The following is a 12,680-nucleotide window of genomic DNA, read 5'->3' on the forward strand; positions in this document are numbered from 1 at the left end:
GAAAACCATGGAGCTTTACAGAGAACTAGGACAGAATTTACCAAACCTAGAGCTATGAATGGGGCGTTCTTGAATTCTCTAATGCTTCCTAAACATTGTGTCCAATGGTCCTACCCATGTGCTACGATAGTGCCTCCAGCCTACCATCTTTAATAGCACTTTACACATGAAAGGATTGGAAAGCACCATCTTAAAGAATCACAGAGTCCTCTTCTCAAAGCCTAGTTCAATCTAGTGCCTAGGAGCTGGAAATATAGTCAACTCAACCACTATATGTTTCTCTAGCAATTCTACTTTCAAAGGTTCTGAAATTTTACACAACCCAACTAATACACTAATAATACAAAAACAAATTAACTTTAAGAGAAAATATACATAAGAGATTATTTTTTAGAAGGTATTAATAGCTGAAAACGCCTTAACCAGTTTATTTCTTTAAAACATTCTTATTGTTCTTTTTCATATACAAATTAATCTTTCATATATCATTATAATCTGTGTAATTTAGTGCTTGAGTAAATTTACAACCAGAATGAAGTGCTCAAAAATTAGTCCTTTCAAATGAAATACTACCTTGTTGATTCTGTAACACTATTTGGTTCCAGGATGTTTTCAGTCATCCTTAATTGTACCACCTCTGGCATGTCATCTGATTTTCCTGCACCCTCTTCTGGAAGTTCTTCTATATGTTCCAGCTTTTCATCTTCTTCTTCTTCCTCAGAAAGTTCATTAACCTATATAAGTAAGAGGAAACCGAGAATTAAAATTTAATGAAACTGTTAACTGATATCTAAAACATACTATTCTAAGAAAAATTTAAACACAACTCATTTTCAGCTTCATTTCCTTAAGACTAATTTCCCTTACAAAGTATCTGCCAACTTCTCCACATTAGAGTAAAATTTCAAACCAAACATAATATTTTTAAAGCAGAAGGTAATGATTATATTAGTATATCACTAGGAATACGAATAAGACTGCAAACTATGAAAAAGCATGCACACTATAACATTTAAAAAGCTTCATTTCCTAACCAATCAGATTTGTAAATCTAAGAGCTACAACGAAGATTTCAACTGACCTCTCCAATTTCCAAGTGCACTGAACAAGTGATTTTAACACAGAATAAGTGTAGAAAAAAAAAGGGCACAGAAATTTTGCCTTAAGGTCTTAACTATGTTTTAGAAAATGATGGCTAACTTCTAAATGGTTCAGACTCAGCTCTTCATGCAGAAACTGGACCTTACAACAAGGAAGAACTCACTATTTTTACCATGAAGCACAACTCAAGGTTATAATTCTCTTTCTGTCAGGGGCTGTAAAACATTTTCTATTATCAAACTGGCTACATAAGTAAATAATCATTCTAATTAAAAAGACACAAATATCTAAGAAGGAAAACGAACAAAATATTTTCAAATGAAAAACATTTATTAAGCTATCCCATAGAAGAAACTAGCCATAAAATCACATCATTTTTTATAAATTAATACTAGTCATTAAAAACATTAAACAGTAAACATAAATAGTTCTATCCATTCTAGCCAAATGGGCTGACAATACCTAGAATGATTACTGCTACATGTAACACTAGTGTTTTTCCTGACAGGCAAATACAACAATTGCTACAAGATTCTCAGAAATGAAAATTTGAATCAGAATTTGATACTTTGATACTTTGATACTTTGATACTCTACCAACTCCTAATTAACAAGTACTGAAAATCATTGGCCTAAGTGGTTACTGGAGGAGGGCATGGCAACCCACTCCAGTATTCTTGCCTGGAGAATCCCTTGGACAAAGGAGCCTGGTGGGCTACAGTCCATAGGATCGCAAAGAGTCAGACACAACTGAGCGACTAACACACACACAGAAATGATTAACTGAGAAGTTAGATTTATACATAAAGGTGAAAATTTCAAATGACAGGTCAGTTTTTAAACTGGATGAAATGGAAAGTTACTCTCTTTCTCTATCTATGTATTTAATAAATTACTTAAAATCAAGAATGTATTTAATTAATATCTACTTGATAATCCAAGGAAAAAAACTGGCAAGAAAATACTGTTCTTAGGTTTGAGTACAAGATTAGATGACTGCAAAAAAAAAAAAAAAAGTAACGTGACTATTTAAACTGAGAATAGATAACTATTCAGTACACACATTTTTGGTTCAGAAGGACTGCAATTTTAATGTTACATCACCGATTTTAAAATCAGTTTGTCTACGGTCAATAGCTCTTTCCATTAAAACTTTACACTCAATTATAATGAATATATATTTGATTCAATAAGCTTTATGTAAACTAATAGATATTTCCTAACATTTTCACCAGTAACCATCAACTAAGATAGGACATGAACACAATCAATTGCCTATGGGTCTTTCTTCTCACTCCCCCACCCCTCACCCCAGGCCTTCTAGTGTAATTTCTTGCAGTAAAAATTCATTAAATTGGTTTGGGTAAGAGTAAAAATTAGATAAAAATGCTCCATCACTCCACAACTTAGCTTCAAAAGTTCTTCTTGATCCTCTTCTTATCAACTTGACCTTCTGCTTATCAATATTCTGTTCATAAGTTATTCTGAACCTACCCTATATAGGCACCTGACTCAACTTCACTTATGGAAAACCCTCAGCCATACTTACATCTCTTCCTTCTTTGACTGCTGTAATTCCCTTCTCTAGGACCTCGTGAAATGCCTGCTCTCCAGACTCCAGCTTGTGGAGAACGCTGCTACCTGCCTTCTCAAACGTATAAAGAAACATAATTATCACCTACATCTTCAAACCACTCTACTGGATTTGCAATCATTTAAGGATCCCATACACAGAATCTGTTCTCTGACTCTGAGTCATTACTCAAACACTTCCTATTCAACATCTCCAATCAAAGGAGACCTCTCATACTATTAAAAAAAAAAATCTACTACCTTGAAAAGGACCTAATGGCCGAATACTTGCATTAATGGGATAAAACTCTGAAAGTAGAGAGTGCTAAATAAGTTTTGCTTTCCTCAAATATCAAAATCAGGAGGAAAACCAATGCACTGCCAGGACAGGCCGGGTCTGCCCACCTCTTTATGTATGTGGATAACAAATTAGCAGCATTTAAGTTATAACAACTTTAAAATGCAACCAAACGGTGCTGAGTTTGAGGAGATTTTACTTTCACTCAGTATCTGATCAATTCAGCTTCACAAGTCAAATATGAAAGATATGAAATCTACCTTAAAAAAGAAATTTCAGAAATCTGTACTATTGAAATCCAGTTATAATTCAAACTGTAAGAAAAGTAGACAATAGATTCTGGTGATTAGCAACATGAGCCAAGATAAGTGATATACCTTGCTGTCTCTCAGGACTCATTACACTACCCTGTTTTTTGAGCATATTCTGTTCAATATGCTAATATCCTCTTTTCTATTCACAGTCAAATCTGCAGAATTCAACATTATTTACAGGTGTTAATTGACCACAACTATTTAATGTAAAGCACAATATATTTTGAGTCAGTTTTTATAGTGCTTAAAAAAATACAGAAATATAAATGCAATATATGTGAGCTATGAATATATTTCAGTTTACGTAAGAAAGCTGCAGGATAATAGAAATATCAGAGAATTATACCACAATGTAAAACATAATCAAAATATACCCTGCAGACTTTAGAAGAGTCAAGATACAAACTTTAGATCAAATTGGCATCATCAGTTTCTTATAAGTCAAATCATCTCAGAAAAGTAGAAAATGAGTAACACAAATGTGTGTATGTTGTTTCATTTTCAGCAGCCATTAACTTTATTTTAAAAAATTAACTACTGAACTAAAATGAAAAGAAAGGTGGCACACAGAATCCCCCAAAGGTGACAGTTCATATGGATATCAAAAAGCATTAAACATTTAAGGCACATATATTCACTTGTCCTCTTCTTGTCATTTTCTTTTCAGCAAAAATAATTCTGAACAGCTGTGTCAGTTCTTTATTTTAATCAAGTTTCTTATGTCACATACTGTATAGTTGGAAACCTTCAAAAAAATATGCCAGAAGTTCCATGGAGCACTGTTTCAGGCTACAAATTCTACGGACTTGATTTATCTCACAAATACATATATAACATATATATATGTGTGTGTGTATACATATGTATTCATCCTCAGTTTATACATGGTAAATTATAATTTGATATCTATTACTGTCTTCTTAATAGTTTCTGATACTGGAAAACAGAGAGGAGAGGAAGAAAGGAAAGGAAGAAGAAAAAGAGGGAAGGAAAGTCAGACAATGGTAAAAATGGTTACATGAAGAAAATATAAAAAATTTAAGGAACCGACCTACAGCTAACTAATCAATGACAAATGAGACAAGACTAAACAATGGAGAAAAGGCAAATTCTCCAATAAGTTGTGTTGAGAAAACCAGACAGCAACGTGTAAAAGAATGAAATTAGAACATTCTCTAACACCACACACAAAAATAAACTCAAAATGGATTAAAGACCTAAATATAAGACTGGATACCATAAAACTCTTAGAGGAAAGCAGAGGCAGAACACTCTCTAACACATATTGTAATAATAGCTTTTTGGCTTCATTTCTGAGAGTAAAAACAAAAATAAATGAGACCTAATTAAACTTACTATAAACAAAACAAAAAGTAAACCTACAGAATGGGGGCGGGGGGTGGAATACAACCAATGCAACTCACAAGGGATTAATTTCCAAAATTTACAAACAGCTCATACAGTACAATAAAAATTAAAAAAAAAAAACAAAAACAATGGGCAGAAGATCTAAACAGACATTTCTCCAAAGAGGACATGTGATGGCCAAAAGGCACATGAAAAACTGTTCAACATCGCTAATTATTAGAGAAATGCAAATCAAAATCACAATGAGGTATTAACCTCACTCCAGTCAGAATGATCAGTATCAAAAAGTCTACAAAAAATAAATGCTCGAGAGGGTGTAGAGAAAAAGCAACCCTCCTACACTCTTGGTGGGGATGTAAACTGGTGCAGCCACTATGGCAAACAGTATGGAGGTTCCTTACAAAATTAACAATAGAGTCCCATATGATCCAGCAGTCCCACTCTTGGGCATGTATCTGAAAAAGACAAAAACTCTAATTTGAAAAAATACACGCACCCCAGTGTTCCCAGCAGCACCATTTACAACAGCCAAAATATGGAAGCAATCTAAATGTTCACTGACAGATGAATGGATAAAGAAGATGTGATTGATACATATATACACATGTAACTGATACATACACACACACACAATGGAATATTACTCAGCCATAAAAAAGAACAAAATAATACCATGTGCAGCAATATGGATGGACTTAAAGATTATCATACTAAGTGAAGTAAGCCAGAAAGAGAAAGACAAATATCATGTGATATCACTTATATGTGGAATCTTAAAAAAAATAAATATTTATAGAATAGATCCACAGACATAGAAAACAAACTTATGGTTACCAAAGGTGGTGGGGGGGGGGGGATACATTAGGAGTTTGGGACAACTGTGTACCACTACTATATAGCACAGGAAACTGTACTCAATACTTCATAATGATTTATAAGAGAAAAGAACCTGAAAAAGGAGAAAAGAACCTGAAAAAAGTTAGCTACATAACTGAATGTGTAACATGTATAACTGAATCACTATGTTGTACATTCGAAACTAACACAATGCTGTAAATTAACTAAACTTCATTTAAAAACACAAAACAAACCTAAGCAAAGTATAATTCCCAATTATTAAAAAGACTTATCTATAAAAGTTCACAACGGTATAGAAACCCTTTTAAATAAAAGCTGGGCTACCTAGGAAATAAAACTCCTACCTCACATAATCAAAGCCAACACCTATAAGAATGAATGAAAATATGTATGATAAACATTCAAGAGATGCTGCTTTATAGTTTAAGAACAAATGAAGGGAAATAATCCATTGTCCATCAATAAACAGCATAACCATATAATTTATCATCTAAACTTGGATACATTTGAAAGTGAAAAGGGAAGCTACTAAAATAACAATAATTTTTATTATTTGATTATATTATATTATAATTTTTTATTATTTCTTTCTAATAATTACATTAGAAAGCAGATATAAACTACGATGCCTCTGAGAAAACTGGGATGTGCTATCACCATTTCAAGTGGATACAGATACTATGAATCAGATAAATTATATGCTATATTCATACAATAGAGAACTTACTCACACAGATATTAAAAAAAAAAAGACTACGTTCTTTACATTCCAATAAAAGATCTCCAAGATACATTGTCAAATGATTAAAAAAGAACAATGTGTAGAATACTATGTAAAGTATGCTACTTTCCATAAAAATTAAAATATTAAATTAAAAATATTAAAAATTCTAAGAAATATTTACTTACATTTGCATAAAGAAATTCTGGAAAAACACATTCAAAAACCAATGAGAGGGAGAGGATGGGCACAGGTACGAATAGGACATTTTACTATATATTCTACCTTATTTATTTTTAACCAGGTGAATTATTATTTTTAAAAAGGTAGCAGCCCCACCCCACACTCAAAATACAAATAACATTATAGGTTTTAATATAAAAGTTTGCTTGACAAATCATTTCACTTAAGTACACAAGAAAAACTTCCAGACAGACCTAAAGCATGAATTCTAAACCTGAGAAGTCTGGATTAATGTGGCTTTACAGTCAAAAACAATTACTCAGAATCAATATTCTCACTTCATAAAGAAGAAATGAATGAGGACCCTTTTATAGTCTCAACCATTAAGGCATAACAGTAACAACAAAATACACTGTTGAGAAATGGGTTTTAATATTCAAGAGCCACAAAATTTAAAACATCTGCAACCTAAACTATTACTCTCCTGATGCTTCCCTAATGGGAATTAATATGATGATGGTTACACTGCTGCACTGACTTGCTACTTCAATCAAAAAAACATTTTTAAAAGTTTGTGTCAATTTTATATACCACCTTTCCCTCTACCTTCTAATTCTCAACCTTTGCCTACATTCCTCTATGCTAGCAATTTCTTTGCAAAAACAAAAACACACTACTCTTACAAAATAAACAATGCTTAATTTAACAAAAGAAAAACACAAGAAAACCCACAAAAGCTCTAGCGTATCTCTGGTTTCGATTCCTTTTCCATATTACCCAAACTGACGACAAGAAGTTGTTCAGAAAAAAAATCACATTCATATACTACATGGAAATACCACCTATGATAATGTATAATAACCAAGAAAATTACGTCCTAAACTTTTAGTACTTAAAAAGTCCACATAACTTTGGGCCAAGCCTTTAAGAGCATATTCTTTACCAAATGAAAAAAACCTCCCTCCAAGTAGAATATTTAAAATAGTCTCACCTGTTCAGTAATTGAACTCAAATCATTAGATGAAAAATCTTCCTCTTCATTCTCAAAAAACTCATAGTAATTTTCCAGAAGTCCAGCCATTATCCTGCTTACTATTTCTTGTTCTTTCAGATCTTCCACATCTGTGTAAATACTAAAAGAAAAGTCCAAACTGAATTGAGAGTCCTTAAATCCATCACAGATAAAGTCTGAAGAAACTGAGTCACTTTATAGACCTGAGTGATTTATGCCACCATTCTGTGCCACAGTTTTAACATCTGTAAAGCCAACCTAATTTGTACCTTGTTCACAGAAATACTGGGAGGATTAATCAGATCTACTATAAAAAATGATGGTTCATCAAGCAACCTATGACCCTTGGGAGATAGTATGATGATTCTATTTCACAAATACAATGTTATTTAATAAAACAAAAATTTGTGAAAAACTTACTGGAAGACATCTGGACCAAAGACAGCAGCCAAAGAGTTTGCTGACCAAATTTCTTCATGATGTGATGCTACATTGGCTAAAAATCTACACAGGAACTTTAACAAACTGTAATTAACAGGTGGAAGCTGTTGCAAGAGGAACCTCAACTTTCTTCCAAATTCATCTTCATTATTATAATCTATAAAACATAATGACAGGGTTTTTTCTTAATGAAGCAAAAGCAAAGCTCAGATATTTTGCCAGATTCACATTACTCCACCTTCATCACCAGTTTACTATAACAATTCAAAACCTCTTCACTTCCTCTACTAGAGGCCAAATGCCTTAGGGCTCTGCATTTCACTTATTAAGTGGAAGAACTGGAGAAGGAATGCAACCCCTCAACTGTTAGAGAATGTTTTCTTCATCTATTATTCACTGGCTCCAATCCTAGAGCTTATTTTAATTCTCAACATACTGTCTTTTGCATGACTGTACATGTGTTTCCAAATTAGTGCCAACTCTAAGAAGTCAAAACGTACTCGTCAATACCATTCAACACCAACCACTAGTAAGCAAAAATGAGAAGCAATTTAACCAGCTAACAGTATCTGAAAAAAAAAAAAACAAGGAAGAAACAGAGTAAAAAAACACTCTCTTCTTTTAACATTCTGAAAAGGACAATTAAATTCAGCAATATCAACAGAACTATCAATAAATTAGGATGCATTCCAGGACTTCCCTGGCAATCCAGTGGTTAAGACTCTAGGCTTCCAATGCAGGAGGTTCGATCTCTGGTCAGGGAACTAAGATCCTACATGCTGCATGATGCAGCAAAAAAAAAAAAAAAAAACCCAAATTCCTCTTCTCGGTTTACCAAGTGAATTTTCAGCTACCAGAAGACAGGTCCTGTGTTTACGTCAATAAGTTTTCATTAACAGAAATTAGGTCTGTATCAACCCACTGACTGGTGAGGGTCCCAAAGAGGAGAAGTAATTTCTCAGAGGTACCTCAAAATGAAGTAATTAATTGCTCTAATAGGGAAAATTAACCCAATTATCTTTCATTCTGTATTTTTCTTGAGGTCCTTAAAATTAATTTAAAAATAATTATTGGGGGGAAAAATTATTGGTAAAAGGTTATGACCATGATATTGGTCATCTCTACAAAATAACACAACTCTAAGAAGTTACCAGAAACGGCTATGGTCATATGAGTTTTACTTAAAATTTAAAATGCAACCAGTAACAATTCTTCTACATTACATAACATTATCGACTGCCCAGGTACTCTGTCTTTATAATTGGTTGGAACAGTCCCTGAATGAATGTTTTTTTGAATTTCTGTTTTCTTCTAAACTTCTGCTTCTACTGCTGCCAAGTCGCTTCAGCCGTGTCCGACTCTGTGTGACCCCACAGATGGCAGTCCACCAGGCTCCCCTGTCCCTGAGATTCTCCAGGCAAGAACACTGGAGTGGGTTGCCATTTCCTTCTCCAATGCATGAAAGGAAAAGTGAAAACGAAGTTGCTCAGTCATATCTGACTCTTAGTGACCCCATGGACTGCAGCCTACCAGGCTCCTCCATCCATGGGATTTTCCAGGCCACAGTACCGGAGTGGGGTGCCATTTTAAGCCTGCTGCTGCTGCTGCTAAGTCGCTTCAGTCGTGTCCGACTTTGTGCGACCCCACAGACGGCAGCCCACCAGGCTCCCCCGTCCCTGGGATTCTCCAGGCAAGAACATTGGAGTGGGTTGCCATTTCCTTCTCCAATGCATGAAAGTGAAAAATGAAAGTGAAGTCGCTCAGTCATGTCAGACTCTTAGTGACCCCATGGACTGCGGCCCACCAGGCTCCTCCGTCCATGGGATTTCCAGGCAAGAGTACTGGAGTGGGGTGCCACCGCCTTCCCCCATTTTAAGCCTACTACCTAGTTAAATCATAACCAAGAAAAATATATGTACATATCAAAGAAGATTCCCCTGACTAGGAAATCTTTTAACCATTGTTAACAGTTTTTTTTTTAATGTAACAACAAATTCACAGAATTGTGAATTGTGTTTTCTACCAAAATATGATGTATAAACAATTGGACAAACTATCATGAGCTAAACCAATGGCTGATAACATTGCCAATGAGTGGAATGATTGTCATAACCTGGGGGAAAGGGGTACCAGTGGATCTAGTAGACAGAGTCCAGGGATTCTACTGAATATCTTAAAATTCAAGGATAACCCCTATACTAAAGAATTACCTAGCCCAAAATATTAGGAGTACCAAGGTTGTGAAATATTAAAATATTAACATAAGAGTTACCTACGATAAATGGAGAGAATTCTGTCCAGAGACCCAGACACCTTCCCAAATGAATGATTAAAGGATGAACGAATAGATTTTATTACAACAGAATTACAAATATCACCTCAAGTACCGCCACACCTACCTGCATACCTATTAAAGAAATGGGTGTCGTATATGGGTGTGTGTGCATGCATGTGTGTGTGTATATGGGTGTGCGTGCTAATGGTTATATACATGGGCAATGGAGGCGAATGGTGGTTTTCTGAAAACAGGCCAAAAGCATTTCTGCACATCTTAAATTCCTTCACAAGTGAATACTGACACAGAATAATTAGTAAGATATATATTGTAACTCCATCAGTAACACAGTACATGATACTGTCATACTTTTAAATGAGTAACAGTGAAAATGACAATCTCACTGACAGAACAGCTTCTGACTGGTAGCATCAGTGAGAGGCAGTAACTTTTTTATCACTAAATCTCATTCCACTTATTCATTTATAAATTTTCAGTCAAAACTGAAAGATTATCAGATTCGTAGAACTTTAAAAGACCTGTCTACAATTCTATAACACAGGGAAAATGGAATCCTATCATTATAAAAACAAAATGAATGGCTCTAAAGACATAAAAAAAGCTCCAAAAACTCTAACACATCATTTTCATTATATATATTTAATGGGTGCAAAAATGCTTATTAGATGACTCAATATAAACATTTGAAAAAATACCTACTTTCAAGAAAAGAAATTTGAAATAGATTCAGAAATTCAAAACAAAAATAATATTTCTTGGGACAAAAAAAGAAAATTACACTTTGAAAAAAGGTGACGATATTGATACTTTATTCTGAAACCTGTTCTTTGATCCCGGTGGCACAATAAAGAAACAAAACTGAATCAGGCTAACCATTCCTGAATAAATCAAGTATAAAATGAGCTCAATCATCTAGCTGTATAGAGAAAAACATACATAACAGGATCATAAATTATCGTTGTATTGACTTTTAACACATAAATAAGAGGCATCTATTAACTTAGGCTTGCTTTTAAATTTAAAAAAAATAATAAATTTAAGAAAAAAATAAAATGGAAAAATACTCTCAAAAAGAAATCCTCCTCTTCTAACCATATACAACTTAAGGATATAAAACAAAATATCCAGCTCTCACAGCAAGTAGGAATTAAGGAAGCAGTTATAATTTCTTACTATCACTGAATTTCTCTAGAAGTTCCATTTCGAAAAAAATTTTAAAGAGATTCCACAATACAAAGAAAAGCCAAAAAAATATACAGAGTGAAGTAAGCCAGAAAGAAAACACCAATGCAGTATACTAACGCATATATATGGAATTTAGAAAGATGGTAACGATAATCCCATATGTGAGACAGCAAAAGAGACACAGATGTATAGAACAGTCTTTTGGACTCTGTGGGAGAAAGCGAGGGTGGAATGATCTGAGAGAATAGCATTGAAACATGTACATTATCATATGTGAAATAGATCGCCAGTCCAGGTTTGATGCATGAGACAGGGTGCTCAGGACTGATGCACTGGGATGACCCAGAGGGATGGGATGGGGATGCAGGAGGGAGGGGGGTTCAGGATGGGGAACACATGTAAACCCATGGTTGATTCATATCAATGTATGGCAAAAACCACTACAATAATGTAAAGTAATTAGCCACCAACTAAAATAAATAAATTTTTAAAAAAATCTAAGGAAATGGATAATACAGTTGATCCCTGAACAACACAGGGGTTGGGGTGCCAACCCTCCACATGACTGAAAAGTCGTGTGTAACGTTACAGCAGGTCCACCAAGTCCACAGTTCTTCATGTGTCGATTCAACCAACCGTAGATCATGTAGTACCGTAGTACAAATTTTTTTTTTTTTCGTAGTACAAATTTTTTGACAAAAAATGTAAGTTCAAACCCATGTTGCTCAAGAGTCAACTGTATTACATGTCAACTTCATAAATTTTCCTATGTAATGAAACATGTCACACTATTATACACACATGAATACCATTTGGCTCAAGAAACAGAAGCACCTCATCGCTTCTTGGTTCTTTTACCTTTCTGCATACTTCACTTTTATTTTTCTTATCCATCCCAGCTAAGCCCTACTTTCAGTCACCACCAAAAAATTAACCCAACAGAGACCAATGAATTTCTTGACTTGGTCTGCAATCTGATGTCCAATTTGATATTTTATCATGGGGTAGCAAAGAATCGGACACAACCGAGAGACTTTCACTTTCCTTCAGGCGTCCAAGAACAAGTTTTAGGTATAGTCCAAACTTAGAATCAAAGCTATCTTCTGGCTTTTGCTAGAATATTCAATCAAACCAAGGATAAACATAGTAACATCACCACTAACCAACATCACTGGCTATTATGGGACCTTCTGCCACACATCTTTTTTTGTTGTTGTTCCTTCTTTTCTCTTTGTTCTTATCTCCTGCTTTTCCTCCTTCTCATATCTTAGGCTCACTAAGACCAATCATAAAAAGTAAACATCACTACAGGAATCTAAGAGGTTGCCATT

General features: G+C 34.3%; 1 protein-coding gene across 15 annotated transcripts in view; it reads right to left on the reverse strand.

Annotated features, from left to right (window-relative positions):
- Positions 1-12,680, reverse strand: part of FAM13B (family with sequence similarity 13 member B) — a 98,218-nt gene that overhangs the window by 54,090 nt on the left and 31,448 nt on the right. For 8 of the 15 annotated variants that reach the window (XM_061423586.1, XM_061423582.1, XM_061423593.1 and 5 more), the window contains exons 5-8: positions 7,848-8,025; positions 7,407-7,548; positions 2,651-2,746; positions 574-734 (exon numbers count right to left, since the gene is read on the reverse strand). In XM_061423586.1, coding sequence (XP_061279570.1) covers positions 574-734; positions 2,651-2,746; positions 7,407-7,548; positions 7,848-8,025 — 577 coding nt within the window. The remainder of the gene's footprint in view (positions 1-573; positions 735-2,650; positions 2,747-7,406; positions 7,549-7,847; positions 8,026-12,680) is intronic. The other 7 variants (XM_061423591.1, XM_061423596.1, XM_061423588.1 and 4 more) reach the window with 1 other exon arrangement.

The sequence above is a fragment of the Bos javanicus genome, chromosome 7 (assembly GCF_032452875.1).
Source record: "Bos javanicus breed banteng chromosome 7, ARS-OSU_banteng_1.0, whole genome shotgun sequence".
In the NCBI taxonomy this organism is placed as follows: Eukaryota; Metazoa; Chordata; class Mammalia; order Artiodactyla; family Bovidae; genus Bos; species Bos javanicus.